Source organism: Dermacentor andersoni, chromosome 1, assembly GCF_023375885.2.
Source record: "Dermacentor andersoni chromosome 1, qqDerAnde1_hic_scaffold, whole genome shotgun sequence".
NCBI classification, from domain to species: Eukaryota; Metazoa; Arthropoda; class Arachnida; order Ixodida; family Ixodidae; genus Dermacentor; species Dermacentor andersoni.
Window position 1 is genome coordinate 121,126,490 of NC_092814.1, and position 20,252 is coordinate 121,146,741.

Below are 20,252 nucleotides of genomic sequence, written 5' to 3' on the forward strand. Positions count from 1 at the left end.
ATTCATGGAACTGTCAGAACTGATCAAAAAGGCGAAAATAAGTGATATTCGAAATTACAACGTGAGAAAGACTGAAGAAGCCGTAAAAAATGGATGCAGTCTGAAATCAGTGAGAAGGAAACTTGGCATATATAAGACAAACCAAGGTGTATGCACTGAAAGATAAACAGGGTAATATCATCAGCAATCTCGGAGGTATAGTAAAAGAAATGGAAGAATTCTATACTGACGTGTACAGTACCCAGAGGACTCAGGATACCTCCATGAGAAACAGTAATGAACAGGATACAGAAACTCCTCCTATAACTAGCGATGAAGTCAGAAAGGCCTTGCAAGACATGAAACGGGGAGGAGCGTCAGGAGAAGATGGCAGTCGATTTAATCAAAGATGGAGGAGACATAATGCTTAGAAAACTGGCGACTCTCTATACGAAGTGTCTATCGACTGCTAGAATAAGTTCAACACTGGCCTTTAGTCAATCAAGCAGGTTTCAGGAAGGGATACTCTACAATGGATCACATCCATTGTAGAGTATCCCTCTCCCTATTAGGTAATCAAGGAGTACAGACCGCTTACGTAAATATCTACAGAGATTACACAGCTACCCTAATTCTACACCAGAAAAGTAGGAACCTATAAAGAAAGTGGTCAAACAGGGAGACACAATCTCTCCAATGATATTCACTGCGTGCTTGGAAGAAATATTCAAGCTATTAAACTGGGAAGGCTTCTGAGTAAGGATCGACGGCGAATACTTCAGCAACTTTTGGTTTGCCAATGACATTGTTCTATTCAGCAACAATGCAGATGAGTTACAACAAATGATTGAGGACCTTAACAGAGAGAGTGTAAGAGTGGGTTTTAGGAATAATATGCAGAAGGGACAAAGATAATGATGAATAACCGGGCAAAGGAACAAGAGTTCAGGATCGCCAGTCAGCCTCTAGAGTCTGTGAAGGAGTATGTTTACCTATAGGTCAACTAATCACAGGGAACACTGATCATGAGAAGGAAATTCACAGAAGAATAAAAATGGGTTGGATCGCATACGGCAGACATTGTCAGCTCCCGACTGCATGGAAGCTTACCATTATCATTGAAAAGGAAGGTGTATAATCAGTGCATCTTACCAGTGCTGACACATGGGGCAGAGACTTGGAGATTGACAAAGAAGCTTGAGACCAAGTTGTAGGACCGCGCAAAGAGCGATGGAATGAAGAATGCTAGGCATAACATTAGTATACAGAAGGAAAGTGGTTTCGATCAGAGAGCAAACGGGTATAGCTGATATTCTAATTGTCATTAAGAGAAAATAATGGAGCTGGGCAGGTCATGTAATGCGCAGGTCAGATAACTGCTGGACCATTAGGGTTACAGAATGGGTACCAAGAGAAGGTAAGTGTAGTCGAGGATGGCAGAAGACTAGGTTGGGCAATGAAATTAAGAAATTCGCGGGCACTATAGTCGGATACAACTTTAGAAAAAAGGCGGCGTTTACTCCTCCGAGGCGGAGGCACACGAGCACCCACCAATGGGCGCGCACTCTGGACTAACGTCATCAGCCGGACGGCCAGTGAGCCGCCAACAGAGAAGATGGCCGCCCGCGCTTTGAACTGGGCGAGGTCGCGTCAGGTGTGTGCTTCAGCCCCTCGTCAGAGAGAATTCCAGAACTGTTTGTGATGGTCTATCATGGCGGAGATATTACTACGAGCTTACGATGCGGCATTTGGGCCGCGTGCGCTCATTCTGAGCCGTGATCCGGCGAAGGAACATTGCAGTGAGCATCGCTGGCGCTGCGCTGCCTTTTGCCTGAAAACAGGACCTTGCGGCGACCACTACGAACACACATCCCGCGTGTTTGTTCCATGTTGTTTTACTTCGCTCCCGAGTGAAGTTACGACGAGAAAAAGTTTTCCAAAGACTGGTGCGTACTGTTAGCAGCGGGTGTGTTTGTGTACTGTGTCGCTGCGTCTTTCGTCGGACGGGGTGAAGTGATGGAGCAAAACCATTCTCAGGAGAAATCAGAAAAGTGTACGCGCATGAAACAAACTTACGAGTGTCTCAACAGAAAACATTTGCAGAAGAAGCCTTCAACGCAAAGATTTGTCGCCGTCAACTTAGCGTGAACGATCATTCTCAGCAGTGAGATAGCCGAGCGTCTAGCGATGGTGTTCGAGCATTGTGTAGCACCGTCAATTGATTGCTGTTCACCAGTGCTCACTGCACGCACAAGCTGTAGAATGCGTGCTGTGAAATTGTAAAAACACAAACAAAAAATATAAATTTTATGCTATTTAAAACAAAGAGTATTTATTTAAAACGATGAATGAAGCATTTTTGTACCTTCTTGCCTTGACCGTATTCTCGCCCCAGGTTTGTAATGGTTGCGATAAATGCATTGTTTTATATAAGTACTTTTTCAATAGCAACTGATTCATTTTAAGCTTGGAAAACGAGTAGTAGATACGCCATGTACATGTAAACAAGCGCAGAAGCCATGCAGAGCTGCTCTTTCTACTTTTGTCACTTGCAATGAAGCTAAAGAGCAGACGACGGGCAGCGTTGTAGAAGGCACGGGGTTATTTTTCTGTCGCTATCCGGCATGTGCTGTAGCACATGAGAGCTCTACTAAACCAGTCATAAAAATACAAAAGTCTTTATGCCGAGAATTACGCGTTTCAGGAGCACGATTTTTTGAGCGGGACTATTTTAGTCGCGGAGGCAATCGGCTGTCGCGCTTTGGTCATCTGGGCGGGGCCTCCCCTTTCTTCTAAAGTTGTATCCGACTGTAGTTGGAATAATTGGCGCAGGACAGGGGTAATGGGAGATCACAGGGAGAGGCCTTCGTCTTGCAGTGGACATAATATAGGGTGATGATGACGATGATGATGAAGGCAAGAATTAAATTATATAGCTGGATTTGCCATCCGACAGTGCCGAATGGTGATAACCAACCGAAAATGATGCCAGCTGTCCACTAGTGAGCTTTGGTTTGGAGTACGAGTCATTTTATTCCGCCAAAGTGTATTCCTGAAGGTCCGCTGCATGTCGAACATGTGGGCCTGGCATTTTCAGCCAGTTTCCAAGAGTTTAGGTTTTGCTTATCTCGTAAAATTCTGGCAAGGGGCGCTGCTGGTGTCACGGCGCAGTTATCAAAAGTCGCTCCCACGGCGTCGTCCCGCGCGGTTGGTCGCGAGAAAAGCGTCATGCTCGAAACTGTGCGGCACCCACACTTTAATTTAGTGACGAGGACTTGAGTTATGATTCCGAAGATGGCAGCAAAGCACATTCAAGCTCCGACGGCGACAATGTTTTGAGTAAGCATAGGACATCCGCAGCTGTTCACCGGAGAGTTTTCTTTACGGCTGTGAGCGGTCTCCTTGCTTATGCGCACTTATCTGCCGATCTTTCTGCACGACCTGAGAGCTTTACTGATTATCTTCAGGGTGCATACTTCGCTTGGTTATAATGTGCTGCCATCGGCAGCAAAGAAACTTTCGTTCACACCAAGAAGGCCGCCCGTAGCACATCTTGGCCCAGCACTACGGATCAGTGCAAGACAGTTTACAGCAGCATGGAATTTCTTTGCACTTTTCTTCTCTGCAGAGGTGATAAAGACAATCGGCAAAAATGCAAACGGATATGCTTGGATGCACAATCTTGTAGTTGCCCAGCTACGATGAGAGCGATCGGTCCTGGAAGAGGTGCATGACTCTAGGTGAACTGGTGAAGTACGTTCCTTGGACTTCTCATCGGATGATCCTCAGAAGATGCCGAAAAGGTGGAACTGCAAAATGTGTTACGAGGACCGCAAAGTCGAACAAAAACCGGACGTTGTGTGGGAAAAGTCCGGAGCGCATTTATGCTTCACAAAATCCAGGAACTGCTTCACCGCATGGCATGAGCAATGAACTGGTCTTAGTTTCTTTTTTGTATCCAAAGAATGGCAGTGTACTGAGCATTTATATTTTCAGACACTGTTCCTTTGTTATTTATCGTTGAAATGTATATTCTGGATTTCTTTTGATATTAATGTTTTTGTAAATATCATGTTTTTTTATTGTTGTTTTTATCAACTGGCAGCGAAAACTGCGCACTAGAATTTTTTTGTTTGGCAACATATGTTTCTGGAAAGGGCATTTCATAAGGCACAACATACTATGCTGCAATGTGTGCTGGGATATTATTTGTAGTGGTAAATAATTTTTTTCCAAGACCTATAAAAAACTACCATTTTCTCATGGTAATGAAAAAGTTAAAAACTCCCATTTTCGGACTGCCCTAGCAAGCTTTTCAAGCAATAGCCCTAACACACATTGTCTCAGTGTGGTATTTATCAGATTTTAGTGCACGCTTTTTTTGTTTCAAGAAAATTGAGCCGAAAATTGCCCATGCGGGGCAATCGGGTACAAAACCAAAACCGCCTTCGTGGCCCTCCGTATGGTTTGCCGTATAACAGGAATGTCTTGCGACGAGCTAACTTTAAAAATCACGCACCAAATTTGACTTTAAGAAGCCGGCCGCCAATGTGCAACACATAATAGACCCTTGCACATTTTTCATGCTAAATTATCGGGTATGCATTAGATTTCTACTTTTCTCAGGAGCTGTAATGTTATCTAGATGTTAATCTTCTGCTTTGGACATAGAGAAAGTGGGCGCTTGTTTGATTTGGGGGCATGTTAGGGCAAATGCTGCCAAATGAATCAGCATGTGTTTTGGAATTTTTTCAGCATCTTGCGGTAGTCGACTGTAGTGGTATTTGATGATGTCATTTTATATTACTCTTTTACCCCCAAGTATTTAATACAGTTAAACCTCTGTATAACAATGTCGGTAAAATCGGCACTTTACTTGGCTATATTGAAAATTCATTATACTGAAATTCAACCTCTCATTTAAATAAGGACAATCGCTGACAAATTTTTCTTACATGGTAGGGGCTGTAAAGTTTTTCTAATTATCAGGCAATAAAAAAAATGAATTTTAACGAGACAAAAAAAAAATGTAGTTTTGTAGGGTTGGTGACCAAAGATACGGTTCCATGCTGTGTTGGCAATATATTTACATCAGCAGTATGAAGCGAAGCCCAAGAAGCTTTTGTGTCCACTCCAATGCTATGGCTGATGTCCGTAATGGGACGACGCCTTCCATACAGTTTGACTAATGTGGCATCAACTCGTGGGACTCAACAAAGAAAGCTTCGCATTAAAATCGGTGATGGGTGTTAACCTGTTGTTCACAGCTGCAATGCTTGTTATAAATTTGCAACATAGCGCGCACTTGTCATGGCCAAGAAATAGATCCAGATGCAGTATGGTGTCCGAAATTTCGGTAACCATTATGCACTCTTTTTAGTATTGGTTCTATGAGTAAAATGCCGCAGTTGAAGTATTGACAACAACATGAAGGTTCATAGTTTTATCGACCATATAAATTGCAGTAAATGTTTGCTTAATAATTAAACTAACAAGCATGGTGGTACATGCACAAAGGCAAATATGAACAGATATCACTTGATGAACTTGCACACTTGCTGCCACAATGCTGGCATGGTAAAGAGCGGAGGCAGAGGGGAATGAACACTTCGCCTGCCTATTGCTTAAATGCGTCTCTAAAATTTGAGATTACGCAACCTCCAGAACAAAATGCGCGAGAAGAAAGCACACGTGGAGCTACCAGCGATCTCGGCTTGCCCAGTGTCTGCATCCGCTGCGGATTAGCTCCAAAATAAGGCGCGCTGCACTAACATCCTTGGAGGAGGAGACACACGCTCACCTACCCTTGCCCTCCTATGCGTATGTGGAAAGATGGCACGCATGAAGTACTATCCTTCTTGGTTCACCCTTGCATGCTTTCCCTTGCACCCACAGCATATGATGCATGGGACGCGATATGATCTTATGGCACTTTGGCTTTGTACTGAACACGACGGCGAGAGGGTTTTGCGTTTAGTACTATACCGTTATTCATGCTTATCAATTTTATTTCCACATGCGGCAATAGTGGCACAATCACAAATTTTTTTCCGGGAGGGGGTGCACGCATGGACGGGCATGGGGTGGTGGCTGGGCAGGCGGCATGCTGGTACACACACATTTTTTTTTTTTAAATGTGGGGAGGCAACTGGCCAGTGTTTCCTTCCTTGCTACAGCCCCCCCCCCCCCCCCCCCCCCCCTTCAAAGGCAGGGATAATTGACCAAAACAAAAACACCAAATTAGGTGCTGACGCAGTGCATGCTCGGGATACAGAACTATACCTGGTGTAGAATGTGTAGATATGAACGCACGAGGCACTACGCCGACACTGCACTCGCCAGTTATGACCTCTGAAATGAGGCGGTCAACGCCAATAGATTTTAGAGGCCACGACCAGCTGAATTTGTCATGAACGGTGAACATGCCTATGTCCAGCATGACATGATTACAAGCAGCCAAAGTGCACATTCACAATACGATAAAGTGTGTTTTACTTTTCTTTTCTGGGAAAGAAAACCAATTGAAGCACACTTCATCTGTCTTCTGTAAATCTTGTTCAGTTACTGTGAGCTATGACGTCTGGATAAGGTTTTAGCATACTCACCAAGACCTTAGGTGGAAGTGGAAACTTTGAGCGACCAAGTAGCCAATCTTCATGAAGGTTATGAACTTGACAAAGCCAATCCTGACAAAAGCATAGAAATTGATTTACTTAACTGATGGATCATTACACTCAATAGTTCTGCTATGCTGCATACCACAGATATTGAGCACATAGTGTCTCACACTCGTGAGGTCAAGCTCAAAACCAAATCATTGCCTCCTATACAGTCTAGTGCCCTCGTATCAGCCGGAAGTGTGCAGGGCACTGATCGTCGTGTCTAGTTCCAACAATCGCCACCAGTCCACAAGAGAGCAGACGAGGTTATAGCACGGTACACACTAGAGCTTGTTTTTTTTCTATGCAGCTTCTATTGCTTACTGAATGCCTTTTTTCCCCCTAATCATATTCTTGGGCATAAAATTTCTCTTTGTGTGTGTGTGTGTGTGTGTGTGCATGTGTCATTAAAAAAAAAATAGGGCTGTTAGATTTATGTCCACCACTCGAACTGGTTCACGAGGCACTGCACCCTGCCATTCATTTGAGCAATGCAGCAATGGTGCCTTCTGAAACATGCCGTTCATTTCAAAAGGTGAAGGAAAGGTGCAGGGCTGGTTCACGATTTTTCTGCACTCTCCCTACTCATGGTGCCAGTTTGGTGATGACATGCAGCTGCGAAGCACCAGCGCAACAGAGGACACAGCACATGGATGTAAGCGCCATTGAAACACTGTTTACGCATGTCTGCTGTGCCTACACAGTGTATGGTGTGTTTACACCTCAGAAGCTGACTATACCTGCATCTCAGAACCTCTCAAAGCAACTAGGATGGCACACATTAGGCGAACAAAATGTAACTCCAGCACCAAATGTGCACCTCGGCATTCGTTTCGAGTGTTGCGTTGTGCCTGCACCGCTGAAGTTGAGCGGCACAATTTCTTAACGTCCCATGCCACGCAGCGAACTGGTTCGCAGTGGTGCAGGCGAATTGAACGTACATTATATGCATGAAGGAAGTCCCTTTGTAGCAAATTGTTGCTGCATCATGTGTAGGAAACTCTGAGCCAAGTGTTGGACAAAAAAAGAGAGGGAAACTTTATTTAATGGTGGAAAGGCAGAGAGGTCTGCCTGAAGGATAAATCTCTGGCCTGCTGCTTCACATAGTGGAGGGGAGGGGTGGGGGATGTATGAAGGCAGAGGAGGTAGAAGATGAAGGGTCACATATTATAATTATTAACATCGGATGACTTCTACTTTCCTGCTGCCTTTCTGAAGCTGTATACTACTATGTGCCTTCCAACACTAGAGTATGCCTCTGTAGTATGTTGACCTTATAGAGCACATCCAGTATAAATTTATATCCACTTTCAAATGCCGCCTTAGCCATTCTGCTGACCATAGCTCAGCACTTTCACATGTACTTCAATTTGCATCTCTAAAGTCAAGACGTATTATGTCAGACCTTTTATTCCTCTTTAAGGTGGCTCATGGCACTGTTACTCCAAGCTTTTTAATCATGTAAACTTTTGCATACTAGAAAAATCTACCAGGCAGCATTTCGCATTTTCTGCATATTCTGCCTATATTTACATATTTCAGAGTTCATTTGCTCTGTTCGGTATAAGTGTAGGTAACATGTTGTATGATTAGCTTGATTTCATGCTTGCCTCTTAGTTTATTTTTTCTCCTGTTTGTTCTTCTATCTCATACTGTTTTCACTACCACATTTATCTTTTCTGTACATTGTGTTTTGTGTATTATAGTTTTAAAGTGCACCAGTACAATGGCTTCATAGCTGTTCCTAGGCACTATAGGGAGTGTGCAACGTGATGGGGGTGCAGCCTTGGCAGAACGCCATCTAGATGACTTGCTCGCTAGCTGCAGCAGACGACGGCAAGTGAGAGCAGCACACTTACTGTAAACAAAGCTCTTTAAGAAAAATTTCGCACAAGATATGCAAATAATTGTCACAGTTGGATCTTAAGTAGTACAATGCCACTATTCCTATAACTATGACAAGTAAAGAATTACTAAGCGAGATTGTTTGCGCCAGACTTTATTTTCAGATAGAGCCTGCTCTGCAGTGTTATGTTCCTTGCAACTCAATCTTCCATTTAAACGATTATGAATGGGTCTTGAAGTAGTGATTTCTGCTTTCTCTATTACACATGTTAAGCTTTGACAGCAGAATAAATTAGATCATTGTTAACATAAAGAAAAATAGATACTTCAATATATGTTTGCGCACATCCACATGCTATATCTACGGACCTTTAAAGATGCAGCATTGAGATTGTGGCTGGAAAAGTTCATTGCGCAGAGAACTGCTACGAAAATCTTTCGAGAAGCACCAGAACATAGAGAAGGCGAACAAATAAGTGCTTGTAATTTGTAACCCCCTTTTACTTAACGGGACTGAGAACTGGCCATATGTGTTGCGAGATGTTAATAGAAATGAAATTAACATGATTTACAGTGACAGAATCCAGCACCCTGTTCACGATTTAAGTAGGAACTGTAATTTTAAATTGGCAAAGAAAGTCTCAAAAACCAATAAGTTGCAAGGCCTGGCAGTGAAATCTTGGTACTTCGGATGTAGTCTCCGAGATTACTGTACGTAAGTCGACTGTTATTAGGTACAGCATAATTATTGCTTAAAATTGCAGTTGGTATATTATTAGACACTTGCGCTTTATTCTATGCTTCAGAAATCAAAAGTGCATGATTGGCTATGGCAACACGCTGAACTGTGTATCACGTGTAAAAGCGTTGTTTCATTTTCGATCCGATTGGTTTCATTTTTACTGGTTAAATACCAAAGCAGTTCCTCAGGAAACCACAAAAATGCGTAGCTATTATTGCAGAAATACTTTGGAACACTTTGGAAAACATGACTCACAGAAACATCGACTTGACAAAATAATACTTTCTCACAGCTACAGTGGCTGCACTTGTCATGTGCCTCCCACTAATGCCCGCAAATAATCACTATCACGCTCACCTATCGCCATTTTCAGCATGCTTCCAGTGAACGACTATATCCCCACTGCAGATTGAAAAATTCTAATAAAAAAATGTTTCACAGCGTTTTCCGCGTTAGTGCTTCATGATTAGACACTCTAACAGGCAAGCTTTCCATTGGACTAAAAGAATGGCTACCATGAAAATTAGTTGTCAGTTCTTTTAACATTACCTGCTGGAGTTGTCGCAGAGAGTGCTTTGAATAGAGAATACCAAAGCACCAACAGTTACTTAAAATTTGTAATTTTAAGTTATCACTTATAGTATGCAAGTGTTATGCTCACTTGTCATCACCTGCTATAACTGATTACAATATATACTGCGGCATTTGATCCACATGTGGATGAAATAACATCTATAGTTTGCATTCAGTTATAAACAATTGCAGCTCAGAAAGCCTGTTCAACAGAGGCATACTCATTCGTTTGTTGTGTACATGATATGTACGACCATTGTAGCTAGTAGTAGGCATGCAGTATGCATAAACAGTGGGCAAAACTGTGTTGGCAGAGCCAACAGATATTAATTTACGCTTGTTTAGTAGCTGTGCCCATGTTAATCTTGATGCTATGTACTGTGCATCTCACAAGCATTGTGATATGCACACTTGCTTTGTTAGCCCATTTCAATGCTGTGCCAACATGCACTAGCTATAGCATATAGCTTCGTACATGGGTGTTCACGTTTCGAATCTATGTCAGCTCTGTTTCATCTAAAACCGACAACATATAACCTGATCACTAGCATCTACTGACCGCTTTAAAAAGACATTAAGATGATTTTGAAGCAGCCAACTGAACCACAGATGTGAACATTACAGCACGTAACACAATATATTGTGCCCAATTTGTGTTTGTTTTAATTATTTTCAGCTCTTGAGTTCTACGCCATGTCAACACAGTGTACCCACTGATTCCCAATGCAACAGTCATGAGCATGTGTGGGAGAATGCATGGTCTGTGAAGGCAATGAGCACATCGTCTCCAAAACGAGCCACACGCAGCAGCACACAACATAACACCGAACTGGCTGTTGGTGGCAGTGATGCAGTGTGCTGCCACGCCATCTCTAGGTGCTGCACGGTTGCTATAATAAATGTTTTATTGTTATTATTATTATTATTACACAAAAACTTACAAAAATCAAAGAAAGAAAAACAGGCTGACAATTGCCTCCTGAAAGGACACCACGCGTGCCCACTGGCTTAAAGAGAAAAAAAAAGAAGGGAATGAGAGAAGAAGGGAGGCACAAGCACAGCATGTCACATCACATAAGGACAGAGAAAGAGCAGAGTCAATTACCCAACTGAAAAGGCGACTGTGAAACAAATGCACAGTGCCACTATCCTGGGAACACTGCACATGTGCATTTTACTCACCATGCTTGGGCAATTATATGCTTTGTGCTAATGGGGGAATGTAGCCAGCAGTGTACCCACTGAGTCCATTAAGTGGCAATGGCAGAGTAGCAGTAGAAGTAATAATAATAATAATAATGATAATAATAATAATAATAATAATAATAATAATAATATGCAAAAACACCCATTTCCTTAGATTTAAGTGCACATTAAAGAACCCCAAGTGGTCCAAATTTCCGGAGTTCCCCATTACAGCATGCCTCATTATCAGGTCGTGGTTTTGGCACATACAACCCCATAATTTAATGAGTTTTTTAAATAATAATAACAATAATAATGCTGCTGACAAATTTTTGGTGTCATTTAAAGAAAGAAGTGACAAGAGGACTGAAAATTAAGGGGTTAACAGACAGAAAAAAAGCAGGGTTGCCCCCTTCTGTGGTGGTTGTAGAGCTACACACACCCCAATCTAACTTTGCTTGTGCTATTATGAGAAATCGGTTTTGGCTCTTTCCTCAGACTGAGATCAAACGGAGGCTTATTCTAAGGCTTTGTTGGCTCACTGTTTAGGGTATTCTATTGAACTGTCAGAAAGTAAAATTTGCATACGCTGTTTATAATATTACATATTCAGGTGTCCTCAGCTTACATCACCTATAGCTAATCTGTATTCAACAATGTAAGACTAACAATATCAACTTGGGTGGTCAATAGTGAAATACTTTGGCAAGTAAGTCTGATTTGCTGTGAATGGTGATAGCATAACACAGAGTGACAAGAAAAATAGGGACTCATCATCTCTAGTTCTGTCTGTGTGTCTTTCTTTGTCCCGCCTAACATCACTTTTAAGAAGTCAACACTGTAATGAAGTCTTAAGCTCCTCTATAAGGTTCCTGTGACATCAATGCTTCTACTGTTAGCCCTAAAGCACAACACTGTTGCAATGGGACGCAGGCCAAATGTCTCGGCCCTTACTACCGTGGAAGTAAACTCTTTCTTGCAGCTCACCAAATATACCACAACATTTTTTCTTTGAACAAATGAATTTCACTGCTTATTACCATTACTATTACACAGGTAATTAAAATTTATAATACATACAAAAGGAAGTTGGTCCTCCTCAGGGCGTTTTCGTTTCTGGATCCTGGCCATTGCAACTTCTGGCCTTGTTCTCAAGTAGACTGTGTAATGAAAAAAAATAATGACTTTTTTTTTCTCTTCTCTCTTGCATTCACACTCTGCTTACTACACAAAGCAACAGCACCTCCCAGGTTTTGTCTCATCATGGAGAACAAAATTTAGGCAAAAGCTTGTCATATACGAAGCTCAAGGGGCAGTAAGTTAGCCCCCACTTTCACCCCCTCATCTCTAAATAAAAAATTTATTATGTCCTGCAGGCCAGTCAACAACAAGTCTACAGTCTTGTTTTCCTTGTTGTGAACTTCAAAGACATTTGTACTATTGCATGATATAAATTTCATGGTCATTTAGGAACATATTATGAGCAATGTTGCGCAATTTTTTAGTTAATCAAGCAACATGCTTCTCTGTAATGTTGTTGTTCTGATAGGGCAACCAACCAAAAGTCACAGATTTAGTTTCAAGCACAGCAATCCAAGAACAACTAATTTCACAGCAATTCTACTCAAGATGCTGTAAGAAATTGATAAAACAGTATTTTTTTAAAGTGCAACCTCTTTCTACTTGAAGTAAATTACATATTTGGACTTGTGGCACCGCCACCTGCCCATAGAACCAATGTATAAAAAAAACTGAAATTTCATATGCTGATCAAATTTTCGGACACGATCCCTACATGCGATGGTGCAAATATGGTGGCTGTAAAAAAATTTACTGCCACATCAACTTGGCACAAAACCGCAACTTTGACAGCCAACTTCCATGCAAGCGGCACTAGTGAGGCCTGATGGCATACATAGTGGCCTACTGGACTGCAAAAAAAATGTGCTAATAACAAGCTGTCGCTGGAAGCTTTCCATGAATATGGTCCTACCAGCAGACCTCATCGGCAAATGAGGGTGAGATCACATGCATGGGCTAGACTGACAGCCTTCGCAGCAGAGTTGGGTCTGTGTACGGCCCCCTTTGAGTCCGAAACATCCCTTGGCAACTAAGTGCAACTTGAAATGCATGGAGGAAAAAACTCCAATTACAATTAAATTACACATCCTAGATGTGCACATGCATTTTGGCTCGCAGCTTGGCTTGGTTGGGCCACAGCTACAGTGGATAGAAGCTTGAACTGCGGTCACCACCAAGTGGCTCCTATGGGAGACGGCGATGCCAATTTGTCATGATTTTTCTAGATGGCACGCACTATAGCTTACCTGTCATACTGAACATGTCCAATTGGAAGCCGTATAAATTCTGACTGGGTGAGCAGAATGTGAAAGGGTATGCCTCTTTCTGTCGTCTGCCTTTATTTTGAATTTGTAAGTTGAATAAATTTTGTTTGGCTGCCTCAATTTTCATATATTTCTTTTGCATTCACCCTGGTATAACACAAGGAATGCATGGTGATGCATAAAGCCCCGGATACATGGAGCGGACTTTCACGGGGAGCATCGCCTGGCACAAATAGACGTGATGGGACGCCGCCGATGGTTCACTGGCATCGCTTACATTCAGCGAAAAACAGGCGGAGGCAGCTATGCGCTCGCTGCGTATCTGTTCATGTTGCCAGACTCTAGGAATGTGTTTTTGGATAAGCAAAAAACAAAACCCAAATAGGCTTTTTATTGTTATTTGTATTTAATGACTAAACAACTTGGAAAAATGTTTCATAGAGGCGCTTACAAACAATTTCTGCACATTTCATTGAGCTGCAAGTGTTTTGGCGGGCTGGCTTTGTGCCGTCTGGCTACGTTGAGTGCTGGCACCGCGGAGCGCAGGCAGAAGGATTTGTGGTTTTCCAACTGTGACTTTAGTTTACTTTGTGTAAAAGCACATTGTGGTTATTCATGCTTACTTCAGTTTCAGTTCCTGTTTTAAAGCCTCCTCTAACAACAAGCGTTTACTACTGCAGCCGGAGAGGATAGAATTATCGGTATTTGGCGTGAAATAGGCATCTCAATGGCTCTCGTTCTCGATGCCCTAGGCATTCCATGTGCCGCCTGGGCCCACACAGATACAAACAGCCACAAGACCAGGCGTGGTCAGCTTCTAGCTATAATCTGTCGTCGCTCTTTTCCCTCAAGGCACTCGAGCAAAAGGGACTTGTGGTTGTTGTAGAGCAGGAGTGGTTTCTCATGAAAGAAGCACAAAACCAAGCTTTGCAAGCATGCGTGCCGACAGCGAGGGGAAAAAAAAAAAAAAAAAAAAGCAGCTTCAAGTGCTGCAAACGAGAAACCGTTTCGTCCCCTATACCCGAACCCATATGGGCGGCACCACACACACGAGAAAGACAATAATAAGAAAAGCAGTACAATGCACACACTATTTTGAGCCATGGAACCTTCGATTGGGTTGGTAAGAAAAGTGCACCGCACTTAAAATTATATCTGTTTCGTGAGCACCTCACTTAAGTTTGTAGACGAAAAATAAGTTTACACAAAGTTGTACTCTTAAACATTCAATATCCGGCTGTAATGATCAACGGCGTCCCTTTCACACGCAGAGAGCCCGAAAGTGCGTGGCCAAACTAGCCCAAATGCCCGCATTCCGGCGCTTCAGCACGGCAGCATGGTGGCCGCGCGACGGGTGCTTTTATGGACAACCAAAAATACACAAAAACCAACCAGCTGCCGGAAGTCAGAGGGAGATCGATCGTCGCGACGCCTGGTGAGCGCACAAGGCACTCCTGTCACTTTTGCTGGCGATTATCGTCTGGCTTCGGTTTTCCAATTGGACCGGGTAGCCGCCGGGAGTCAATTTTTTGGACGCCGAGGGGCGAACGTTAGCCGCCGGGCATATTTTGTCGCCTGGACGCCAATATTCCACTCCATGTATTCTGGGCTTAACATAGCAAGTATAAAATTGTTGCGGGCCCCTTTAAAAAGCGGTGGCAAAGACTCGAGCAGGAAAATTTGATAGATACTTATGCACAGCATGTACAGACCTGGACAGCTTTGCGGCAACACCACCTACCCTGTACGCAACCAAAATAAGGACAACTGAAATGTCAGATGCCTTACAGAGTGCCCTTCAATAATTTATACTCTCCCTGCTCGAGCGCTTGTTATTCTGTCACAACCTGGAGCAGTAAGAGCTATGTTTTTGTTTTGATATGTCATCGGCACCTTCTTGAAATCGAAACTACCAAAGCCTAGTAAATTTAGTAGCTGCCGACTGCACCCTAACTACAGGACAAACTAACTGCTACGTTCATTTCTTTATGCTTAACATATAGAACAGTGTTAAGAGGGTGCGTGACATATAGTGTTGCACCTCTGCACATATTTCTCAGTGAACAGAACACCTGTTAATTGAAACATATTTTTGCAGTCCTTTGAGTTTCCATTTAACGAGATTCTTCTGTAATTTAATGTTGTTTCCATGCCATGTATCGGCACAACAAACTGGAAATGAGCCATCAAAATCTACAGGAGACCCTTTGCTGGTCTGTTGGAGGCATCACGCTTGCATTTCTTTGATATATAGACCTCATGGCGATTTATTTTTCACAATCAGCATGTATACCTATAATGAATATCAGATATAACCAAGGTATTTTTGCCTAGAATGAGACTTCACAAGATTTGACTGTATTCTCATCTTTGTGTGTGTGTTTTTTTCGGCCACTATACTCGACATACTGTATCACTTATTGGCACCTGCGTTGACTATGACCCACTTGTTTCCCAGACTCATGTGGCCACCAAGCTTCCAAATATAGCCGTCACAGTATGGCAGTGCCATGCACCAACACATAATTTTTCCAGAGCATAACATGCATTTAAAAAGGTGCCAGCAGTAACAAAATATGAATGAATAAAAAGTCATAGTACCATATTATAGGGACAAAAACTAAACAGATTTCCATACAAGTGGCCACTGGCAGTACATGCTTGCCTACAAAGTATATCATGACAAAGTCTCTTATTTCAGTTTGACACAGCTTTGTATGCTTTCTGAAGCAATTACAATTTTTTTATTAAAGAGAATTCCAGTGGTGGGATTGGCCGACAGAGTGTTGGAGCAGGTTTTGGAGCTGCAACACCAATGATTTGGAGCAGATTTTCCAGCAGTCAACAATGATGGTTCTAAATTATTGTTGCATGGGCACTATTCCTGCATGTCAAAAATGGTTCTAAAGTACCGGTGCGCATCATTGCAAATATTCTTGAGCATGTTAATCCACATACGCAACTACTTACAAACAAATAATGACCATCACACAGCCACACTGAGCCAACCTGCATGCTATAGAAAGAAGAATACCATGCAACTCCAAGGCACAAAATAACTCGCAGCAATACAGTCACATGGTACGCAGAATGTTCATTCGAGCAATTTTATTTTAGGCTTAAGGTCGTCTAGCTAGTAAATTGCACCAGCTACAAATCCATTGCATTACGAGCACACATAGATAAATGCGACACAGCAAAGAAGTTAATAAATAGGCTAATTTTTGGTTTCCTGAGTGCCATGACACAGCCACTGTGCCAAATGCATGAAGTCCATGCCGTCAGTTGAGAACACCTCTCCCACCAAGGCCACACTGCCAGTATTAAGTGTGAACATGAGACACGCCAACCATGTGGAATGGGCAGAGCGCGCACTACAGGGCCCGACAGAGCTTATCCTAAACTATGCAAAACCCACGAGTACGGCGCATAGAGTTTCCTAATGGCAGACCGCAAACATGCACGAACATACACTGGTCTGCATTAGCTCAGTGACCCTTTAGCTCATTTAGTTTTGTGAATGGAAAGAGAATTCTTTGCATAAGGTGGCAGCGACCGTCACTTAGCATTGACCACAACTCCTCTTTGCAGTGGCCTCTGAGATAACACGGCGCAGCACGTCTCGAAGATGATGATGTATAGAGTTTGTTGGCGCAAGGGCCAAGGATGGCCAAAGAGTGCCAAGATAAGGTGTGGGGAAGTCAATGATGCGGTGAATGACAACTGTTGGATGTAGTGAGGCTGTATGCAGGCCTAAAATATTTGCTACAAGGTACGTAAAACATACAAGTATTAAAATAATCTGAAGGATGAGTGATGTGAGTGACGCCCACAAAACATATTCTAAAATGAAATAACATGAAAAAAGATGTGTCGATTCCACTCGCACAGCCACCTCACTAAGACCCTTAAGCACAAGGGTCTGGAGGCACGTGCTCTACTAAACATTAAGCTCGCAGCAATATCCTCTAGATAGAGGGAAGGCTATGAATCTCTCGGGTTAATAACATGCAGCACAACATCACTTAAACAGTTAAGCACTGCCTTGGTTTTAAGGGGGGATGTGGCATTCGATAACAACTTTCTTATTTCTTCGTGGATTTTTATGAAAATTGGCAGACTTATCAGCAACGTTTGTGATACTACAGTATAAATTTCATAAAGGTATCTTTAGAACTCTCTCATGTATAATATTTTTCTCCTTTTGGCCTTGTTCCAAGCCTGAATAACTTAACAAATATGATAGAACACTTGTGCAAAGCACTGTGCATTCTAAGATGAATGGTTGAGGTCGTGACATTTTTAAGATTTTTTTAATTTGCAATGCAATTTCTTTTAGTTCTCATATTTTAAGAGGTGACTCTACTACAGGCGTTTAGGCTGTGAGCAAGTAGCTGAATCGTTAATTGTAGTAAAGTCAAACTGCAAAAGCAAGAGTGTCATGCCCTGGACAATACATCCAGGAATACAGGGAAAAAAACGGAACTGAAATAGACTTGGTGGTCACGAAGAAATCAGTGGTACAAGCAAAGCAGGAAGCAAGAAAAGTCATTTTGAGAAAAAGGCTTTCAAAGTTGTAGCTTAGATTTTACGTTATCAAAAGGCACCAGGGTTGTAGTCTTCTCTGTCCTTTTCAGTGCGCGGTTTCTTGAGTGCCCTGCCTTTGGTTTGATGTGCCTTGCTTGACTTTTTTTTCCGCAAGACATCCTTTTCCGCTGCTCTGCGAAGAGCATGTAGTCCCGGTTGCAGTCCAAGTGTTGCACAATAGTCAGCAGACGCACGCTGGGCCCCAGCATTGTATTTGCAGACTGCCTTATGGACAGCTGTCTCTGTCGCAACCAATGATGCGTTTTTATCTTTTGGCAGCAGCGACCATATGACAGAATGAAGGCTTTAGGCAGCGTTTTGGTTTTTTTTCCCTAGGCAACAGCTGAGGAGCTGCATGTAAGAATAGCGTTGGTACACGGGTAGCAATGCATAGGCAACATGCTTTCCAAGCCGGTACTTGTGAGGAGGCGGAGGCTTCTTCTCTGCTCCTGCAGCCTGATGTTGGCACCAACTTTGGGGCCCCTACGGGCAAAGGCCATGATGGGGGTCTTCATCAGTAGATGTTATATGATAAAGTGTTGCCATCACGGCCTTTTGCATGTCTTGAACAATGTCGTTGTAGCGCAGAGCCATGCCATAGTAATTTGTCAGTTTCTTAATTAAATCTTGAGTGAGGCCACCTTTCCCTCCAAGATGTTGCCCTTTCTTGCCTTTTGTGATCAGAGCATGCAGAGCCGTCCCCATCCTTTTCTTGACAGGATTAGTGCAGTCCTCCTTTGTAAATGGAATAAATCAATAAGTCTTGTCCTGACAGAGTGCTACAAAGGTTCTATTGTCACCATCACAAACAATGTTTGTATATCGCAAACCATGTTTGCTAAGGGACCTCCTGAATAGAGTCAATGCTGCTTCAACCTACATTCTGGCAGAGTTCACATCTGTGTTTTTTTCGCAGATGTGTGATGCTTTCCAATCATCGTAGCCTTCATCCCCTTCTTTGGGGCCAAGCGTGCAATGATGGCATCGGTTTGATAGGACCACACAGTTGAGCACCAGTCCTGTGAAAAATTCTATTACAGTGTCGACACCTATGTGGGATGTATGGCCACGTGTTAACTATGTCCCATCATAAACCCCTGTTATGTTGTTATTAAAGGTAGGGTCCATCTCCCTGTAAACATTACGCACTACCATCATAGCATCAGAAAAAATATTGCCAGCAGCTGTCTCACTGGCAGGTCTGAACTCAGCCTTGAGATGTTTCTGAAACGCTTTATGATGCAACCCTCTATGGGAGACGTTCATTATTGACCAAAAATCGGTCAAAGGTGTTGCCCCTTTGCCAATACTTTTAACAGCCTGTACGGCTCTCATATTCACATAAAAAATTTTGCGACCTTCCTTTCGCGGCGATGACCGCCCCTTCGCGACAGCGCCCCAAAACGCGCACGTCAGCATCATTTGCACTGCTAATCCATGTCTTGTTCCCAGCAGAACTGAAAGACCTGCTTGGGAGCACTATGGCACTTAGATTTGCCGAGAAGCGCGTTCAGGGCAGTCATTTGAACGATGAGAAACTCCTCCGCTTGTTCCGTACCGGCAAGGACCTCGCCTTCACCCGCCAGTTCCATTTTCCGTGCGGTCGCCGACACCGAATTTAGTTTTGCTTGCACTTTCACAGCGACCTCCCGGTGCGCCTGAATGCTGCTGCCCGTACTTGTAGATAACGTAGCAACATCGTGCGAAGTGCCGAGATGATAATCGGACACATCCGAGGCGCGATCGCTGGATGCATCCGACATGTGGAATGTGGCACGACAAGCTCAACGGTGGCACTGCTGCTCGCACGAGATGTTTTGCCCGCGTAAGAAGTGCCGGAGAGCGATTCCTCAACATCGTCGACACAAGTAGGTATTCCGCCCGTGTGTGAAGTGCTCGGCGGCGGCTCCTGAATGGCATCATCGGCACGCGTACGCATCCTGCCTGCATGTGAAGTCCTCGGCTGCATGTCTGTGACTTCTGCGCTATGCTGCACAGTACTGCCACGCGACCTTGAAGCAGTCTTTTTCACCGTCGGCAATTTTCGCTTACGAGTGCTGTGAGCACGAGCCGTCTTGTACTTGAGCAGTTGCCGACCCATGGTCACCAGTAAACTTCCGAAACTACGCCCCGCAAGCAGTGATGAATGCGTCGAGCTGATATGTTCAGAGTAGCGTATCACAACACAAACCAGCTTCCAAAACTATGCTCCTCACGCACTGACGGCGAGCCGATATATCCAGAGGCACGTATCGCATCACAAGTCAGCCAAGTTCCGCAAGTACTGATGAATGCGTGGAGCCGATATGCCCAGAATAGCGTATCACAACACAAACC

General features: G+C 43.3%; 1 protein-coding gene across 3 annotated transcripts in view; it reads right to left on the reverse strand.

Moving 5' to 3' along the window:
• Positions 1-20,252, reverse strand: part of dnk (deoxynucleoside kinase) — a 76,010-nt gene that overhangs the window by 17,390 nt on the left and 38,368 nt on the right. For all 3 annotated transcript variants that reach the window (XM_050191221.3, XM_050191220.3, XM_055061965.2), the window contains exons 7-8: positions 12,064-12,143; positions 6,585-6,665 (exon numbers count right to left, since the gene is read on the reverse strand). In XM_050191221.3, coding sequence (XP_050047178.2) covers positions 6,585-6,665; positions 12,064-12,143 — 161 coding nt within the window. The remainder of the gene's footprint in view (positions 1-6,584; positions 6,666-12,063; positions 12,144-20,252) is intronic.